Source organism: Arachis stenosperma, chromosome 1 (genome assembly GCF_014773155.1).
Source record: "Arachis stenosperma cultivar V10309 chromosome 1, arast.V10309.gnm1.PFL2, whole genome shotgun sequence".
NCBI lineage: Eukaryota > Viridiplantae > Streptophyta > Magnoliopsida > Fabales > Fabaceae > Arachis > Arachis stenosperma.
This window is the reverse complement of record NC_080377.1, coordinates 38294049-38314632: the sequence shown is the minus strand read 5'-3', so window position 1 is coordinate 38314632 and position 20584 is coordinate 38294049. Positions and strand designations below refer to the sequence as shown.

General features: G+C 36.1%; 1 protein-coding gene across 1 annotated transcript; it reads left to right on the top strand.

Annotated features, from left to right (window-relative positions):
- Positions 1–10569: 10569 nt before the first annotated feature.
- Positions 10570–14615, top strand: LOC130962753 (uncharacterized). Its single transcript, XM_057888924.1, has 3 exons — positions 10570–11863; positions 13026–13284; positions 13863–14615. Exons 1-3 carry the CDS (start codon positions 10704–10706, stop codon positions 14010–14012), a joined length of 1569 nt encoding a protein of 522 aa, XP_057744907.1. The 5' UTR covers positions 10570–10703; the 3' UTR covers positions 14013–14615.
- Positions 14616–20584: the final 5969 nt, after the last annotated feature.

Here is a 20584-nt window from a genome sequence, read left to right as displayed (position 1 = left end):
GAAATACCACAGACAAGGTTAAACTTTCCGGATCCCCATGAATGCCGCCATCTATCTAGCTTATACCACGAAGATTCTGTTGGGGAATCTAAGAGATATGCGCCCGGCCTAAGGTAGAACGGAAGTGGTTGTCAGTCACGCGCGTTTATAGGTGAAAATGATGATGAGTGTCACGGATCATCACATTCATCAAAGTTTTGTGCAACGTATATCTTGGAATAAGAATAAAAGAGAATTGAATAGAAAGTAATAGTAATTGTATTGAAACTTGAGGTACAGCTGAGCTCCACACCCTTAATCTATGGTGTGCAGAAACTCCACCGTTGAAAATATATAAGTGAAGGGTTCAGGCATGGCCGAATGGCCAGCCCCCTAAAACGTGCTCAATGGCCTCCTAAGATGAAGAATAAAACAAAACTGAGACCAAAGATAAAACGTGGTCAAAAGACGTCTAATACAATAGTTAAATGTCCTATATATACTAGATTAGCTACTAGGGTTTACATGAGTAAGTAATTGATGTATGAATCCACTTTCGGGGCCCACTTGGTGTATGCTTGGGCTGAGCTTGATCTATCCACGAGCTGAGGCTTTTCTTGGAGTTGAACGCCAAGTTATAACGTGTTTTGGGCGTTCAACTCCGGATCATGACGTGTTTTTGGCGTTTAACTCCAGACAGCAGCATGTACTTGGCGTTCAACGCCAATTTACGTCGTCAATTTCCGAATAAAGTATAAACTATTATATATTGCTGGAAAGATCTGGATGTCAACTTTCCAACGCCGTTGAGAGCGCGCCATTTGGAGTTCTGTAGCTCCAGAAAATCCATTTCGAGTGCAAGGAGGTCAGATTCCAACAGCATCAGCAGTCCTTTTGTCAGCCTTTTTCAGAGTTTTGCTTAAGTCCCTCAATTTCAGCCAGAAATTACCTGAAATTACAGAAAAACACACAAACTCATAGTAAAGTCCAGAAATGTGAATTTAATATAAAAACTAATGAAAACATCCCTAAAAGTAGCTTGAACTTACTAAAAACTACCTAAAAACAATGCCAAAAAGCGTATAAATTATCCGCTCATCACCTTACATGAAAACAAAGAACCGGAGAAGATCAATCGTTGTTTTTTTTGGAGGAAAAAGATCATACGTATATCGATATATGTGCTAGGGTATCAAGTAATTGTGTGGGATTCGTATGGACTTCTTTGGAATTACGTTAAAAGGCAAGGACTACAATCAATGTTCTCAAACGTTGCCATTTTAAGTTATAGAGACCTATTTGTCCAAGACTTTTTCCACAACGGACACACAAAGCTTCCTCAACGATACCACCTCGCCACGTAGGCATATAACATGCCAACTAAACACCACATCACCTATTTCCGTTATGTCTGAGGGAGCATTTTACACGAAAGAATCGATCCGTCATGCGTTTTGAATAGAAAATAATGTTTTTGTATTTTTAGATTTTCAAAAAAAATTGTCCACAAAATAAAAGCTCAGGAATTAATTTATTTTATTCAAATAATAATAATAATAATAATAATAATAATAATAATAATAATAATAATAATAAAATTAGTAAATGTATAAAAATGTACATGAGAAAAACTTTAACTTCGTGGCTATTGCCAAAATCATCAAGTATCATTCATTTAAGACATTTGTTGAATTATCCAATCATCTAAAAGATGGAAGATGGCATATTCTCTAACGCAAGCAACTTCAATCTTAAAATACTATGTCAAAGTTTCTTCCGACTCCCAAAGAAAATCCACGTTATCCACAAAATCCTGTACATTAGAGTAGGCAAAAACCAAGTTAGTATTGTAAAATAACTAAATAAATAAGGAAGATGTAAATATAAAATAAGAAAATATAAATATAAACTCTAGTACTATAATTACTATCTTAATATAATCGAGATGATTATTATATTATAATATATATAAACTCAAGACCTTCGGATAGATGGAGAAAGAGAGTATTATAGTATATGAAGGAAAGAGATAGTGTTTTTATTATTATTGTGTGTGTTCAGATGGATGCAATGCATTCCCTATTTATACACATAAAATATCACTATTCTTCAAACTTTATTAAATACATTCTCTCTTGAGAATGTGAGCTTCACATAGAAAATGGGCATCCACGTTCCATTCTTATCACAATACTCCCCCTTGGATGATCATTTAGGATTATTACCTCGTTAAAACCTTACCAAAGAAAAACCATATGGGAAAAACCTTAGTGAAGGAAAAAGAGAATAATATCCTTTGTGATGGGGACTGTCTCATTAAAAACCTTGTCAAGAAAAACCTAATGGAAAAAAATCTGACCAAGGAAAAAAGAGTACAGTCTCCCCCTCTTGTCGACATCATTTAATATCTCGAAATCGGCGCATCTCAATCTCATGTACCAATCTTTCAAAGGAGGATTTTGAGAGTGACTTTGTAAATAAATCTGCCAGATTGTCACTTTGGGAGAAATATGCTTTGTTCTATCGTCTTTGATGTATCCGCCTTTAAGTTGAGCAATGCATGATGTATTATCTTCAAACAGGATAGTTGGAGCTATCTTATGATTAATCAATCCACATGATGACAGAATATATTGGATCAAACTCCTGAGCCAAAAATACTCATGACTTGCTTCATGAATCGCTAGTATTTCGGCATGATTAGAAGATGTTGCAGCAATTGTCTGTTTTATGGACCTCCAAGATATAGCTGTTCCACCATATATGAACAAGTATCCTGTTTAAGATCTCCCTTTATGTGGATCAGACAAGTATCCAGCATCTGCATAGCCAACTAGTTGTGACTTGGATCCATATGGATAAAACAATCCCATATCAACCGTTCCATGAAGATATCGAAAGATTTGTTTGATTCCACTCCAATGTCTTCTGGTTGGAAAGGAACTATATCTTGCTAGTAAATTCACAGAAAATGATATATCAGGTCATGTATTATTAGCAAGATACATTAGCGCTCTAATGGCACAAAGATATGGTACTTCAGGACCAAGGATATCTTCATTTTCTTCTTTAGGACGGAATTGATCCTTTTCCACATCTAAAGATCTTACGATCATTGGGGTACTCAAAGGATGTGACTTATCCATATAAAATCTTTTCAAAATCTTTTCTGTGTAAGTTATTTGATGAATAAAGATCCCATTTTTTGTATGCTCGATCTGCAGGCCGAGACAAAATTTAGTCTTTCCAAGATCTTTCATCTCAAACTTTTCTTTTAGAGTTTTTATAATTGTTGGAATCTCTTCAGGAGTCCCAATGATATTTAAATCATCAACGTACACAGCAATAATAATGAATCCAGATGCAGTTTTCTATATGAAAACACAGGGGCAGATATCATCATTCTTGAATCCGTTTTTGGCCAGATACTTAGTAAGACGATTATACCACATTCGTTCAGATTGCTTTAGACCATATAAAGATCTTTGCAATTTGACTGAGTATAACCCTTGTGAATATTCATTTGATGGTTTAGATATCTTTAGTCCTTCAGGGGCTTTCATATAGATATCCCGATCTAATGAGCCGTATAAATAGGCTGTTACCACATCCATTAAATGCATATGCAGTTTATGATATGCAGATAAACTGACCAAATAACGCAATGTTATCGCATCCACTACAGGAGAATATGTTTCTTCATAATCTATACCGGGCCTTTGTGAAAAACCTTGTGCCACAAGTCGGGCTTTGTAGCGCACAACTTCATTTTTCTCATTTCGTTTTCTCACAAATACCCATCGGTATCCAACAGGTTTTACATCTTTAGGTGTACAGACTACAGGTCCAAAGACTTCACGTTTTGCAAGTGAGTCTAATTCAGCCTTCATGGCTGCTTCCCATTTTGGCCAATCATTTCTTTGTCGACATTCTTCGACTGATCTTGGCTCAAGATCCTTACTTTCATGCATGATATTTAATGCCACATTATATGCAAATATTTCATTGACAATTGTCTTAATTCGGTCCCATTTCTCTCCTGTAAAGACATAATTTATCGAGATCTCGTCATTTTCACAATTTTCAGGTGCCTGAACGTCTTCTGGCGTTATATCAGAATTTTGGACAACTGTAGGTATCTTTACTATGTCTTTTTCAACAAGAATAGTATTCACCTCTTTTCTCTTTCGAAAATTTTTGTCTTTGGAACCGACAGGCCTGCCACGCTTCAGGCGTGTATTTGCTTCGGTGGCAATTTGTCCAATTGGGACATTAATTCGAATTGGAACATTTTCCGCTGGTATATAAGATTTGGTTATCCTCTTTGTATCGGAAAATGCATCAGGCAATTCATTTGCTATTCTTTGTAAATGTATAATGATGAGCGGATAATTTATACTCTTTTTGGCATTGTTTTTAGGTAGTTTTTAATAAGATATAGTTACTTTTAGGGATGTTTTCATTAGTTTTTATGCTAAATTCACATTTTTGGACTTTACTATGAGTTTGTGTGTTTTTCTGTAATGTCAGATATTTTCTGGCTGAAATTGAGGGACCTGAGCAAAACTCTGATAAAAGGCTGACAAAGGACTGCTGATGTTGTTGGATTCTGACCTCCCTGCACTCAAAATGAATTTTCTGGAGCTACAAAACTCCAAATGGTGCGCTCTTAACGGCGTTGGAAAATAGACATCCAGAGCTTTCCAGCAATATATAATAGTTTATACTTTATTCGTGATTGGATGACGTAAACTGGCGCTCAACGCCAGTTCCATATTGCATTCTATAGTCAAACGCCAAAAATACGTCACGAACCAGAGTTGAACGCCAGAAACACGTTACAACTCGGCATTCAACTCCAAAAGAAGCCTCTGCACGTGTAAAGCTCGAGCTCAGCCCAAGCACACACCAAGTGGGTCCCGGAAGTAGATTTCTGCATCAATTACTTACTTCTATAAACCCTAGTAGCTAGTCTAGTATAAATAGGACATTTTACTAATGTATTAGACGTCTTTTTGACCACGTTACATCTTTGGTCTTAGTTTTATTCTATTATTCATCTTAGGAGACTATTGATCACGTTTATGGGGGCTGGCCATTCGGCCATGCCTGAACCTTCATCACTTATGTATTTTCAACGGTGGAGTTTTTACACACCATAGATTAAGGGTGTGGAGCTCTGCTGTACCTCGAAGTTTTAATGCAATTACTACTATCTTTTATTCAAATTCAATCTTATTTCTGTTCTAAGATACTACTCGTACTCTAACCTGATGGATGTGATGATCCGTGACACTCATCATCATCCGTCCCTATGAACGCGTGCCTGACAACCACTTTCGTTCTACAAGCGAAAGCTAGAGTGTGTATCTTTTGGATTCCTGATGTACAACGCATGGTTGCCCTCGCCTGACAACCGAGCCTTCCATTCCGTGAGATCAGAGTCTTCGTAGTATAAGCTAGAATTGATGGCGGCATTCATGAGAATCCGGAAAGTCTAAACCTTGTCTGTGGTATTCCGAGTAGGATTCCGGGATTGAATGACTATGACGAGCTTCAAATTCGCGATTGTTGGGCGTGATGACAAACGCAAAAGAATCAAGGGATTCTATTCCGACATGATCGAGAACCGAAGATGATTAGCCGTGTCGTGACAGAGCATTTGGACCTTTTTCACTGAGAGGATGGGATGTAGCCATTTACAACGGTGATGCCCTACATACAGCTTGCCATGGAAAGGAGTAAGAAGGATTGGATGAAGGCAGTAGGAAAACAGAGATTCAGAAGGAGTACAGCATCTTCATACGCCTATCTGAAATTCACATCGATGATCTACATAAGTATTTCTATCTTTATTTCCTGTTTATTTATTATTATTATTTGAAAACTCCATAACCAATTATTATCCGCCTGACTGAGATTTATAAGATGACCATAGCTTGCTTCATACCAACAATCTCCGTGGGATCGACCCTTACTCACGTAAGGTTTATTACTTGGACGACCCAGTGCACTTGCTGGTTAGTTGTGCGAGGTTGTGAAGAAAGTGCTGAGTTATAAATGCGCATACCAAGTTGAATGCCATTATTAGAGATCACAATTTCGTGCACCATATAATCTTTTGAACTTCTAGTTCACATTGCCTTGATCGAGGATGTAAATGCATCAACGATGATGCATTCCAATTAAGTTCCTTTTCAGGAAGCTTATTCTCTCCCCCTAATGTTAGAAATTTTGATTCATCAAAATGACAATCCGCAAATCAGGCTTTAAATACATCTCCCGTTTGTATCTCAAGATATCTCGCTATATAGGGAGAATCATATCCAACATATATCCCCAATTTTCTTTGGGGTCCCATTTTAGTGCGATTAGGTGGTGCAATGGGAACATATATTGCACACCCAAATATTCTTAAATGGAAAATATTTGGCTGCTGGCCAAAAGCTAATTGCATAGAAGAGAACTGATGGTAACTCGTTGGGCTCAAACGAATAAGTGCTACGGCATGTAAAATAGCATGCCCCCAAACCGAGGTTAGGAGATTTGTTCTCATGAGTAAGGGTCTAGCAATTAATTGGGGGCGTTTAATAAGTGATTTTGCTAACCCATTTTGTGTGTGAACATAAGCTACTGGATACACTTATTCCATTAACCATACAATAAGTATAAAAAGCTTGGAAAGTAAATTCACCAGCATTATCAAGACGAATTGCTTTGATTAGATTTTCTGGAAATTGTGATTTTAATCGAATAATTTGAGCCAGTAATCTCGCAAACGCCAGGTTGTGAGAGGACAATAAGCATACATATGACCATCTCGAAGATGCGTCTATCAGGACCATAAAATATCTAAAAGATCCACATGGTGGATGAATAGGTCCACATATATCACCTTGAATCCTTTCTAGGAAATCAGGGGACTCAAATCCAACCTTTACTGGTGATGGCCTTAAAATTAACTTTCCCTGAGAACATGCAGCACAACAAAATTCACTAGTTTTAAGAATCTTCTGGTTCTTTAGTGAATGTCCGTGGAAATTTTCAATAATTCTCCTCATCATGGTTGTTCCCGGATGACCCAATCGGTCGTGCCAAGTTATGAATTCATTTGGGCTAGTAAACTTCTGGTTTACAATTGCATGTGATTCAATTGCACTAATCTTGGTATAATATAACCCAGATGAAAGTGAGGGCAACTTTTCTAATATAACCTTTTTATTTGAATCATGAGTTGTGATACATAAGTACTCATGTATTCCCTCATTCATAGTCTCAATATGATATCCATTTCGGCGAATATCTTTTTAAAGCTCAACAAGTTTCTTCGAGACTTAGTAGACAATAGTGTATTATTTATTATGAATTTTGTTCCTCCGGGAAACAAAATTATAACTCTCCCGGAGCCTTCAATCACATTGCCTGAGCCAATAATAGTATTAACACATTCTTCTTTTGGCACAAGATGGGTAAAATATATATCACTTTTGAGAATAGTGTGCGAACTTGCACTATCCGCAAGGCATACATTTTCATTACATATCCTTGCCATTCTTTTCAAAGACAAATAATAATAAAATGAGTAGTATGCACAGTTAAATTGAATACTTGATCGGAATTATTTTTCTAAGAAATATTGCACATAAAAATAATGTCATATACTAAAATTTTATTTTAAAAGATGACATATTTAATGATTTCAAGATTTATAACCATTAATATTTCATTATTTATATACATCATATTTGAAACTTAAATACATAGAAAATAAAGCCTAAAAATAAGTTCTTTACATTATTTATTTACATGAATACTTAATAATCTCACACATTAAACTATTTCATCATTTATCAAATGACCAATATTTCCTTCAGGATCCTCAAAGAAATCAGATACATCATAATGAGTGGTGAAATTTTCAGCATCATTTGAAACGAAATTCGATTCTTTTCCCTTGTCATTCTTTTTCAAAGATGCCTGGTAAAGATCGACTAGGTGCCTTGGGGTACGGCAGGTACGTGACCAATGGCCCTTTCGATCACAACTGAAACACTTATCCTTTGTTGATTTATTCTGCCCGATATTTCTTTCTTTATTCCACTTCTGGTGAGATCCTCTCTTTTGAATATAATTCCTTTTCCTTCCATAATTTTTCTTGTTATTAAAACCTTGCCATTTACCTCTTCTGGGTAATTTGCCACATTTACTTCAGGAAATGGGACGGCGCCAGCTGGACGCGCTTCATAATTTTTCAAGAGTAACTCATTGTTGCGTTCAGCAACAAGAAGGTAAGAAATTAACTCAGAATATTTTTTAAACCCTTTTTCTCGATACTGCTGCTTCAGGAGCACATTCGAGACATGGAAGGTTGAGAAAGTTTTCTCTAACATATCATGATCAGTTATCTTTTTCCCACATAATTTTATTCGTGAGGTGATTCGAAACATTGCAGAATTATATTCATTTATAGATTTAAAATCTTGTAGACGCAAGTGCGTCCATTCATATCGGGCTTGAGGAAGATCACCGTTTTTTTATGATTGTACCTTTTTTCAAGGTCTTTCCAAAGATCTGTAGGATCTTTTAATGTGAGATATTCATTTTTCAATCCTTCATCAAGATGACGACGAAGAAAAATCATGGCTTTGGCTTTATCCTTCTGGGATGCATTATTTTCAGCCTTAATGGTATCTCCAAGATCCATTGAATCAATATGGATTTCAGCATCTAATATTCATGATAAATAATTGTTTTCAGATATATCAAGAGCATTGAATTCAAGATAAGAAAGTTTTGACATAATAAAATTTTGTTACCTGGGTCTTCATAAAATTTTGATCAGAGTCTCGTGTTGATAACATATTGTAAAATAACTAAATAAATAAGGAAGATGTAAATATAAAATAAAAAAATATAAATATAAAACTCTAGTACCACAATTACTATCTTAATATAATCGAGATGATTATTATATTACTAATATATATAAACTCAAGACCTTCGGATAGATAAAGAAAGAGAGTATTAAATATATGAAAGAAAGAGAGAGTGTTTTTATTATTATTGTATGTGTTCAGATGGATGCAATACATCCCCTATTTATACACATAAAATATCACTATTTTTCAACCTTTATTAAATACATTCTCTCTTGAGAATGTGAGCTTCACATAAAAAATGGACATCCACATTCCATTCTTATCACAACAGTTAGTAAAAAATGCATGATTTTTAGAACAAATTAGTTTATTAATTTAACAGTTCAACCGATTTAAATCGAAATAATGGAATTATAATAAAGTAATATATAAAAAATACATAAAAGTATAAATATGTTCTAATATAAAATTTAAAAATATACAAATTAAAAATACAATTCTAATCAAAATCTCATAAGCCTATATAAGTATAATACAAAAGTCAAATATAAAAGATCAAAATCATTTATATATATAAAATTCATGATATTGTATATTACATATTATAAATATAAAGGTTAAGCACACAAAAAATATTATATTTGTCAGTGTAATTGTATGTTAGTTCCTAAGGTTTTATTTAAAAAATGAATTATATATTCTATAATTTTTAATATATATTTAATTTAAATTAGATATTTAGATGTAATATATGAGTATTTTAAAAATAAAATAATTATGATGAAAAAAATAAATAAATATATATTAACAAAAATTTAAAAAAAAGTCCTTTTGATAATATTTATTTATTAGCAATAAATAATTAATAAATAATTTTTTAATATATTTAGTTTAAACAATCCTAAAACATTATAACTATGTCCAAACACATCTATATATTAAATAGTAAATACTTACTCTCTATAAAAGCTCTTACAATTTCACTCGTGCCTATTGGAATATACTATTTTTTCAAAAATATATTTTATAAATGAGGAGAAAAAAAAGATTTAGTTTTTGGGCTTTAAATTTATCCCAATGCTCAAATATAGCTCTCTATAATGCGATTTCACATAGTTAAAAAATATTACAGTGGCATAATAATTCATGCTCTAGGAAACATTGCAGCAGCAACAACTCATACTCTCTCCTCAACTGAACAACCTTCCACATACAACACAGTGTAAAGGGTTGGAAGTTGGAACACTAAACTCGACGGATAAAGACGACAACGGAAAAAAAAGGAAGAGTTCGGTGGAGAGCTAGAAAAGAAACGATATCGTCTATTGGCTTTAATAAAAACTGATCGATTTTTTGTTCGATTTGACTGACCAATTTTCTAGTTCTATATAAACTTTGAATTGAGTGATTTTGTTTATAATCCGAATAAAAAATTTTAACGGTTTTTAATTGGATCGGTCTGATCGACCAATTTAAACTGGTTTTTAGAAACTTGAATTATAGAAAATTTCATGGGCTCAACCACCAACTAAACGCAACTTGTGGGCTCACCATTTATGTCTTTACAACAACACTTCACAGGCATTTATGTCATTTTCCTCCACGTCAGGACAAAATACAAAAACCAGCAACCTGTTCTGACATGGAACTTTGTTTTACCATCAAATTGCACACTGCACTTTTTAGAGCTGCAACGTCCAATCGCCGTAGAGTGAAAGAGAAAACAAAACAAAATCAGAATTGCAATTTGCAAAGCAAAAGAAACCGTTGAATACATAGTCACCTTTTTCAGCTTCAGGCACATAAAAGCAGTGGCATTACTATTCTTCTCTATTTTGCTTAATAATGCATAAACACCACCAAAAATCTGAGCTTCAATTCGAAGAAGAAGAAAGCTTGGCCCTTTCTACCTATTCCTCATCAACACTAATTTCACCACCGAACACCAAATTAGATCCACAGACTCAAACCACTTCCACCATTTTCACACCACCAAGCCAAACCCATCAGTTCGCAATCCAAATTTCGCCCTTTTCTTCTTCATGTACACACAATCCACCAACCCAACAACACCACGAAGAACAAGAAAGCAACACAACCATAATTCCCTCTCAACATGAACACCAATGCTTCTTCCCTAACATGCCATCATCATCATCATCACAATCCCCACTCTCTTCACCCCACAAGAGAACCATAATGAACACTGTCATTACCAACCATCCCTCTTCCTCATCGCCATCGCCCTCGCCTTCACAACTCTCCCCTCCCCGCCATAACCGCATCCAAGATCTCCCATTTCAGACACCCTTTGGGGCAAAGTTTCAACCTTTGAAGCTTCTCACACAGCCCCACTTCCGCTTCCTCATATTCCTCTCCATACCCTCCCTCTACTTCCTCCTCTCAAACCCTACTCACCGATCCTTCTTCCCTCTCGATCTCTTCTACATAATCATCTTCTCAGCATTGCTATTGCTCTCTCTCAACCTAGCACTCCCGCGACTACCCTCAATCCGCTTGTTCCTCGCTCGATCACTCCCCACAAAGCTGTCTTCATCATTTTCCACCTCAAACACTCACCAACCCGTTCTATGGTCCATTGGGTCCAACCCCAGGAACCAAAAGATCCCAAGTTCAGGTTTTTATGCTCAAATTTATAGCAATGGTGATGTGTATGAGGGTGAGTTCCACAAAGGGAAGTGTTCAGGAAGTGGGGTATATCACTACCATATGAGTGGAAGGTATGAGGGAGATTGGGTTGATGGAAGGTATGATGGCTATGGTGTTGAGACATGGGCAAGAGGGAGCAGGTATAGGGGAATGTATAGGCAAGGTTTGAGGCATGGTGTTGGAATCTATAGGTCCTACAGTGGGGATGTGTATGCTGGTGAGTGGTTCAATGGGCAGTGCCATGGCTTTGGAGTTCACACTTGCAATGATGGGAGCAAATATGTTGGGGAGTTCAAATGGGGTGTCAAACATGGGATTGGCCAGTACCATTTTATGTCAGTTTTATTTGTCCAATTAAATTGCCTTTTCTAATAGTTTGTGTGAAAGGTAGTTGTGAACATGTTGCAATATATGATCGAAGGCCTGTGTTGTATAAAATTAAATCCTTGGTTATTTTTTGTGCATCAAGAGTCTAGAACTTTTCAGAATTATCATGTAATCAAATTCATCTTTTTATGACCTTTCAAGCATTGGGAATGAAAATCTAGGTACTAATTTCACAATAAATGATTAAATGTTTGGATAAAACTGTTTTTACATTGTCTTACATTGCATAGAAACTAATTTTGTCACTAATACTTTAATTTTGATACATAAAAAAATGTTATTTTCTTTTTCTTTTTTTTTTCTTTTTTTCCCTCTCATCTAATTGAGTACATTCTTTAGTCGTTTACAAATTACAAGCAATGAGTGTGAGAGCCGAGAGGTAGTTATTTTGCTAACGTGGTAATGTGTGCATGATTGGATGTATAATGTACATGTATGTGTGTGTCTTGTGTGTGTATTTCTTGCAATTTTTTATTTTCTTTTTCTTCATTGTAATGGCATGATCCATAGTAAGAACCACTGCTAATCTCCTTGTTTAATGTTTCGTTTGCATTAAAGCAATTAGGGTGGTTAACTAACTGTTTTTTCATTTGGTCCTGAATTTGCCACTCAAAAACAGCTTGGAAGATGTGGAAATTGAATTCTATCTGTTTAGGTTCAATGCGTGTGTATATATATTTCGTTGTTCATTGTTCAGGGTATAGGGATTGTTCATATTTGTAGTGTTTCCTGAACAACTGCTTTATACATCAACTTTCTCGTGCATCTTGTTCAATCCAACTTTGGTATATTTTTAAGACAGGTTTAAGGTTTTTCTGTGAGTTCAAGCTAGAAATGTCCATGCAGCATTTCTTGTAGATGATTAGTACTTGACTACTTTCTAAGTGTTACACATCCTGATTCCATAATAGCCACTGATTCAGAGCCTAAGAGAGGGAAAATTCCCCCACTACCCTTTTATTGTAGGAGAAGTACAAAAATGCAACTTTATTCAATGTGTTATATATTCAATTCAATGTGTTAGTAGAAGAACAATTGCAGTAGAAATGTTTAATTTACCCTTCAGATGTGAAATATATATTTTCTTCACCAAGTCTTTATTTACTGCAGAAATGGAGACTTCTATGCCGGCGAATATTTTGCGGACATGATGCACGGTTTTGGAGTGTACCAATTTCAGAATGGTCATCACTATGAAGGAGCGTGGCATGAAGGAAGAAGACAAGGGCTGGGAAGGTATACTTTCAGAAATGGGGAAACACAATGCGGTCACTGGCAGAATGGGATTCTTGACGATCTGAAAATGCAGAACAATCACACTGCTTCTGCATGTGCTGTGGACCAGGCCAAGGTTTTCAATGCAGTCAATGTAGAGTACCATAGTAGACCCTTTTCTCTTCACTTTTCTTGCATCTATATCTACATGTTAACCTAAATTGGATCTGAAACATAAAATGGTAGTTTTGAACAACCGAAAACAATTGGATGAGGAAGGAATTGTTCTGTTCTTTCTTTTGGAAAATAAAAATACTAAACTTAAAAACACGGTATAATTATATAGTGTTTTTATTTGATATTTTTGCTCATGTTTATTTCTGATTGTTTATTGTTATCAAGGGAAATTGCAATTAACCCTCTTTTACTTCGGTTGAAGACTTTACACAGTAAACTTTAAAAAAATTTGCAACGTGGCTGTGCAGCACCTTGTTATAATTAAACAGTTTAAGTTTTTGGTGTAAAGTGCACTAGTTAAGTCCTACCATAAGATCAGGGAAGGCGTAAGTTTCTTCTTGATTCCGTCTGATTGATGGTTATAATCTACTGGGGTTTCTGGTCAGCCTGAAAATACTCGGTTTCATAGGGATTCGGGTCCTCTAACAATTATTATGAGTACTGCTATACTTTTTTTTTATCTCTTTCTGAAATTACTTCTCTCATTGCAAGCAGGATGCACATTCTGCTGCCGAGAAAGCTCATAACTTGGCGAAGGTAGATGTTGGGGTGAATAAAGTGGTGGCTTCGGCTAATAAATCAGCAAACGCGGCCAGAGTTGCTGCCATAAAGGCCGTACAAAATAGGATGCATCATAATAAGTAATACTCACCATCCTTTCCTCAACCATGTGGCAACCAGAAAATGATGATATCATCTCGGTGTCATATTCGTCAGAAGCTACATGAATATTTTCTTGCATAACATGTGAGAAAGAAAACAACGGAAGCAGAATGAACTCAGAAAGAGGAGAAATCATAATATTTAGGACTAATGATATCTCCTCTGAAAAATGTGATATTACAAGCTTGCTTTCACATTGCCTTTTATCAAGGTGCAGCTACGATGTGTGCCTCTTTGGAACCACTTTCTGTGACTGTGATTCAAATCAATGCCACAGATTGTGGAGCAAATAGGTTCATCACTTTTCAGTGGCTGTGATGTATAGGAAGAAGAGTAAAGAATAATAATAATAGTGTGTTAGAGTTATTACAGTGCACTAGTCTTTCCATTTGGGCTGCACTGCAGTTTTATATAGTTGTTACCACCAAACAAGTGTTTGTGTTTGGTGAAGAGTCGTATAAAGTTACGAAGCTCAATTTCAATATCATTTAAGTTGTTACAGACTAATGCAACCATATATAATGATGTATGATTTGTGATGCCAATGTGCAGTGAATATAATTTTAGTACAGGAGTTCAGCTAACATAGAGAACATATATTCATTTAAGGATTTCTTTTAAAAAAAAATTAATGTCATGCAATTTTAACTTGAAGCAATAATATTTTTTATTGTGTTTTTGCCTTTTTGGGGCTCATACAACAATGAAATTTAGTTCGTGAGAATCACAGTTTAAACTATTTTACAGTTATTTTACACTGTTGTTTAATTATATTTGTTTGTTTAGATTCACATATTGATTGTTGAAATAGTTATTTTTTTTAATGTGATAATAAATAATTAGATGTATGTGTAATTTTTTTATATAATTTCGATGTGTCAAAATTAAATTATTCATATAATGAGTAAAACTAAAAAGTAGAGGATGTGTTTGTACGTACCCATGAAATCTTTCTCAGCTAAGATAAATCTCTCAAAACTCATCACGAGTTTTGGTTGAATCACTCTTAAAATAAAACTAATTCTCATTTGATTTTTGGAGTAACCATACAACATGCATGTCAAATATCACGTATTAAATTAACTATTTATATATAATATATATTGAAATATAAAATAAATATTAAAAATGAGTTAAAAATATATAAAATTTTATATAAATATATAGTGATTAATTTTTTGTGTACACAATATTTTTTATCTTTGGAGTATAAAGATATTTTAACCTTTATTCTTCTTTTATGGGATTGAATATTACTTTTTCACAAGAAAATTGGATTTTTTATTTAAATAAATAAAATAAATATTTTAATTATTAAAATAAATAATTATAAAATATTATTAGGGTAATAAAATATCGAACCTTTCGACTATTTTCTCCTCTCTTTTATCCCTTTATGATCATATTATCGAGTAATACGAAGATGGCGCACGCAGATGCACGTGATCAGGACATCAACAAGCTGAATGCGACATGGCACTACGTTGAGGCAGACGACTTTGCGGTTAATTCTATTATCTTGAGTTTTATGTAATCCCATACATGTATAGCCATGATTAGGGTACTTGCCAAGAACTTGAATACAATTTGTATGATTAGGAATAGGTCACTGGTAAAAATTAGTAATTCTAGGAATGTGGTTATTATTTTATGTAATTCCATATATGTATAGCCATGGTTAAGGTACTTGATAAGAACTAGAATACAATTTGTATTATTAGGGATAGGTCACTGATAGAAAATAGTAATTCTAAGATTGTGGTTATCATTTTTTGGTAATTAAGTTGTTAACTATATAATTATTAATTTAGAGTTTAAATGCAACAGTAGATGTTTTCCAATTGTTGAGTCTAGTTTATTAGTCACACGTGTCTTAATTTATTAATTTAGTTAGTAACTAGCCATATGATAATTAGATTATTAAGTTAACTCAAAGTTTGATAGTTAGATTATTAATTACTTTATTAAATATTTTAATTTCACGTAACACAATAAAAAAATGTGTATTAGTTAATACAATTTATTATGTTCATCAACGTATACAAATTTTAAATTTTAAATTTTTAATAATTGTGAAATATTTTTTTTTGTTAGAGGCCTTGCCTACTCCTACCTCGACGACTGTCACACATGCTTCCTCCACCGGATGCCATCGTTCCGTATCTGAGGGAGGCTGGATTTGGCAACACAGTGTCTTTCAGAAATTTTGTATTCGACAACTCCCTAATTACGACATTTGTGGAGTGATGCCGTCCGGAGACCCACACGTTCCATCTGCCATGAGGTGAGGCACCATCACCCTGCAAGACGTGGCATACCACCTTGGGCTACACGCACATGGGGACCTAGTTGGGGGGTGCTTCTGTGGCTTTCTTAGGTGGTATGGCACCGAGACATGAAAGTTGGTGGAGTGGATGCTTAGTGCCAAGCCTCCGGTAGTCCCACAGCAGGTGCTCAGAGGAAGGAGTCGTTCTCACTGAAGCTTGTATGGCTGAGAGATTGATAAACCACTATTTTATGGTTTATCTTGTACTCAATTGAGTGGTTTTTATCAAGCCTTTGCCCACTTATTCATATGATTTGCATGGTTTTACATTCTCCTTCCTGATTTTATGCTATGATTGAAAACATGCTTCTTTGGCCTTATATTTGCTAATATTAATCCTCTCTTATTACCATTAGATGCCTTGATATGTGTGTTAAGTGATTTCAGAGATTACAGGGCAGGAATGGCTCAGATGATGGAAATGAAGCATGCAAAAATGGAAGGAATACAAGAAGTTGAAGGAACTGCAAAGCTGTCAGCCTGACCCTCTCGCATTAAAATGATCATAACTTGAGTTACAGAGGTCCAAATGATGCGGTTCCACTTGAGTTGGAAAGCCAACGTCCGGGGCTTCGATTTGATATATAATTTGCCATAGTGGCCGTACAGATAAGTGACGCAAACGCGCGCTCCACGTGGACGCGTTGCATCTGCGAATCTCATTTCACGCAAACGCGTGGATGACGCCTCCGCGTCACTATGCCGCGACCTGTACGGACCAGAAAGCGCTGGGAGTGACTTCTGGGCTGTTTTTGACCCAGTTCTCGGCCCAGAAAACACAGATTAGAGGCTAGGAGTGGAGTAGAAAGAATCATTCAATCATTACTCACTTTTCATAGTTTAGATGTAGATTTTAGTGAGAGAGGATCTCTCCTCTCTCTTAGGTTTTAGGATTAGGATTTCTTTAGTCATTAGGATTACTTCATCGTATCAGGTTCAATAATATATGTTTCTCTTATACTTTTATTACTCCAATACTTTTATTTGTGTTTGATTTATGTTGTCCAATTGGCTTATGAATATTGTCCATGTTAGAATTGACATCTTTATTTAATATAAATTGAGGTATTTCAGACTTATATGTTATTGATGCTTGGGCTCTATCCAAATTATTTTCATTCAAGTAGATTTTATTCCCTTTTGTCTTTGGTTGATTAATTGGTAACTCTTGAGTTGTCAAACTCATTGTCGACTGAAAATTGGAATTCTTCAAGAATTAACTCGAGTTCCAATAACTCTAGCTTTTTCCAAGGAAAGACTAGGACCTGAGGAACCAAACTTATTCCATCCACTTGACTTACCTTCATAGTTAGAGGTTAACTTAGTGGGAGAAAAATCCAATTCTCATCACAATTGATAAGGATAACTGGGATAGGACTTCCAGTTTTCATACATTGCTAAGAGTTTTATTAGTTATTAATTTATTAATTCTTGCAATCTATTTCTCTTGCTTAAAACCTTTTTCAAACCCAAACACTGTTTTTTTTCATAACCAATAATAAATCATACTTCCCTGCAATTCCTTGAGAAGACGACCCGAGGTTTGAATACTTCGGTTTATAAATTTATTGGGTTTGTTACTTGTGACAACCAAACGTTTGTAAGAAAGGTTGATTGCTTGGTTTAGAAACTATATTTGCAACGAGAATTTATTATAACTTCTAAACCATCAATCTTCAGTTCTTCAGGGACCGTATCCGCCATATGCCACCAACCAACGATCCAAAGACACTTCGACAGTATGCGAGGTGTTACATCTTGTTACTAATCAGAGGCTACCTGATGATGGACAAGTCGAACAACTTGGTCCATCTATGTTGGCTGCCACCACTGCATGACTTTGGGCGGTGCCGTGCATTGTCGTGGGGCTCAGCGGTGCTTACCTGGACATACCATTCATTTTACTCTGCATCACACCGAAGCATCACAGACATCGCCGGTTGCACTCCACTGTTGATGTCCTAAAATATCAAAGATTTTCTCCGTGGTGTCCACCTGAATGAGGAATTTTCATGTATCTTATAGCTGCGAGGTAACAATTGTTTATGTGTTTCTTATCTTTTGAATTTGTAACTTTTTATGACATTGCGTAACATGAACTTGTGTTATTCTTGTAACTGGTGGCAGGTTTATAGGAATGTCGTAACAGAGCAGAGACCAGCATGAGGCGAGGATTCTGCGATCACGTCTAGCGATAGACCAGCTACGCTGGGACGAGGTTAGCACTATGATTAAAATGACCAATTTTTTAATTTCATCCTGTATATAGACTTTATTGTTTAAATATTATTGAATATTTACAGGCTATAAACAATAAATTTTTGTTGATACTGTAGTATTTTTTAAACTTAAATGTAGTTTACTAAAATATTGATATGAAATAATAAAATAAACTAATAGTATGAACAAAAAATTAAACATATACCTCTAGAAGAATGTCTGGAGCACCATAGATATAAGGAATGGTTTTATTTTTTTAATAGGTTTGATATTATTTATGAATAGGTTTTTTTAATGCTAAATTGTAGTAATTATTGCTCAAATATTTATTGTTTGTTGTTCAAATATATTATATGGTTTGTTGTTCGAATATTTATTTATTCTATAATAGTTGTTTCAGTTTTTCTGGACACCGTATGATGACCCTACTCCCAGGCTCTATGCCCCCCGTCGTTAGTCGAGCAGGCAGAGTGAGGGACATGGATGTCAGTCGTCCCCCTTGTTTGCTTCAACCTCGTCATGTTTCACCAGTTTAACTGGGTGAAGTGCCAGTTCAATGGAGAGCAGACAGTATCTAGTTCCCCGGTCAACGTCACAGGTTCATTACCACCACAGACGGCGACGAAGATATGTGGTGAGTTAACAAACATGATGAGTGGAATGCTGGCTGGATGAGTCATTTTGAGGAGGGTCGTAGGATCTCCATTCAGCACACCTTTGACTATAGGCCGACCTAGGAGTACTAGGATTAGTGGCGGGGCGCTTGCTGGGTTAGGCACTTATCAGACCAGGATGTACTCGATGATTCAAGGCTAGCCGATTTACCTGATGACGTCCAGCCTACTGCCAGCCAACCAAGGGACATTCTCCACCTTTCCCGCGATGTCTCAGATCTGCATAGGCGTGCGAGGGAGGTCAAGGCGGACACCCGGATGCCTGCTAGGAGGGAGAGGGGTGCCAGGAGTGCAAACCAAGCGAAGGGGTTAAGAGGGAGAGGGTCATGCCTCACCAATCACGACTGGATGTAGAGTTGGACGAGGAGGCAGAGTACGATAGACAGGAAGGCCATGGAGACATCTCCGCAGGAGGCAATGATTTACCCCCCACCACCACCTCCTCTACCTCTTGGACTGCGTGATCTATCTAGTTCTAGAGATAAGCAGCATAGGCTTGTTTGGGACACCTCACCCCCCGGATGGCATGATGCCCGCCCATCCAGTAGCAGCTATCAAGAGGAGCAGATGGTTGAGAAGATATTCGTTGAGGATGCATTCCAACTTCATACCGCTGACCCAGTGTCGATACAATGCCTTGCCGACCAATTTTGGACTGGCATGGAGCAGGGGTTCGGGTAGTTTCATCAGCTATCTGCTCCAGCGCAGACGTTAGCTTGGATGCCACAGATATCGCTGGGTGCTTCTTTAGGATACGGGGTAGGGGTGAGACCGGGTGCGCAGTATGTGACGCCACCGTTAGTGGAGTACGGGATCTTGCTGACCTCTTCCTATTCTCAGGTGACACCCCCTTCAGCTCCACTACCTCAACCTCATCCTCATCTGCACCAGTATGCCTCTGTTCCTTACTCCTGGGGCTACTATATCCCACATCTCCCACCGTCTCTGTAGCAACCACAGGATCATACTATGCAGCCTCACCCTCATGTAGGCCCTCTAATGCGTGAGCGTCTTTCTTATCTTTTCTTAGTAATTTGCATGTGGATTTGTTATATTATTCTACGATTTAGGTGTTTTAAGCTACCATGAATTCTACTTTGAGTTGTTTTGTAATTTAATTTATTACAAGTAGCATTCAGGCAAGTTTGGTAGAGTTTGGAAAAGAGAAAAGACCAAGCATTGAAGGTGTAACACCCTAATATTCAAATCCTTATGCTCGAGTCATAAGTCAATGATATTACGGTGGTACGACTCTCGGGTGGATTTTTAATACATAAATATAGGTAATTTCGAAAGGAGTATTAATCGAGAAGCCTGAAAGGAGTAGAAATAAA

Excerpts from the sequence above, each read along its gene's own strand:
- LOC130962753 (XM_057888924.1), top strand. The coding sequence starts at position 10,704 with ATGCATAAACACCACCAAAAATCTGAGCTTCAATTCGAAGAAGAAGAA. Across the intron at positions 11,864-13,025 it reads ATTGGCCAGTACCATTTTAT|AAATGGAGACTTCTATGCCG; the intron begins GTCAGTTTTATT and ends TATTTACTGCAG. Across the intron at positions 13,285-13,862 it reads AGGTTTTCAATGCAGTCAAT|GATGCACATTCTGCTGCCGA; the intron begins GTAGAGTACCAT and ends CATTGCAAGCAG.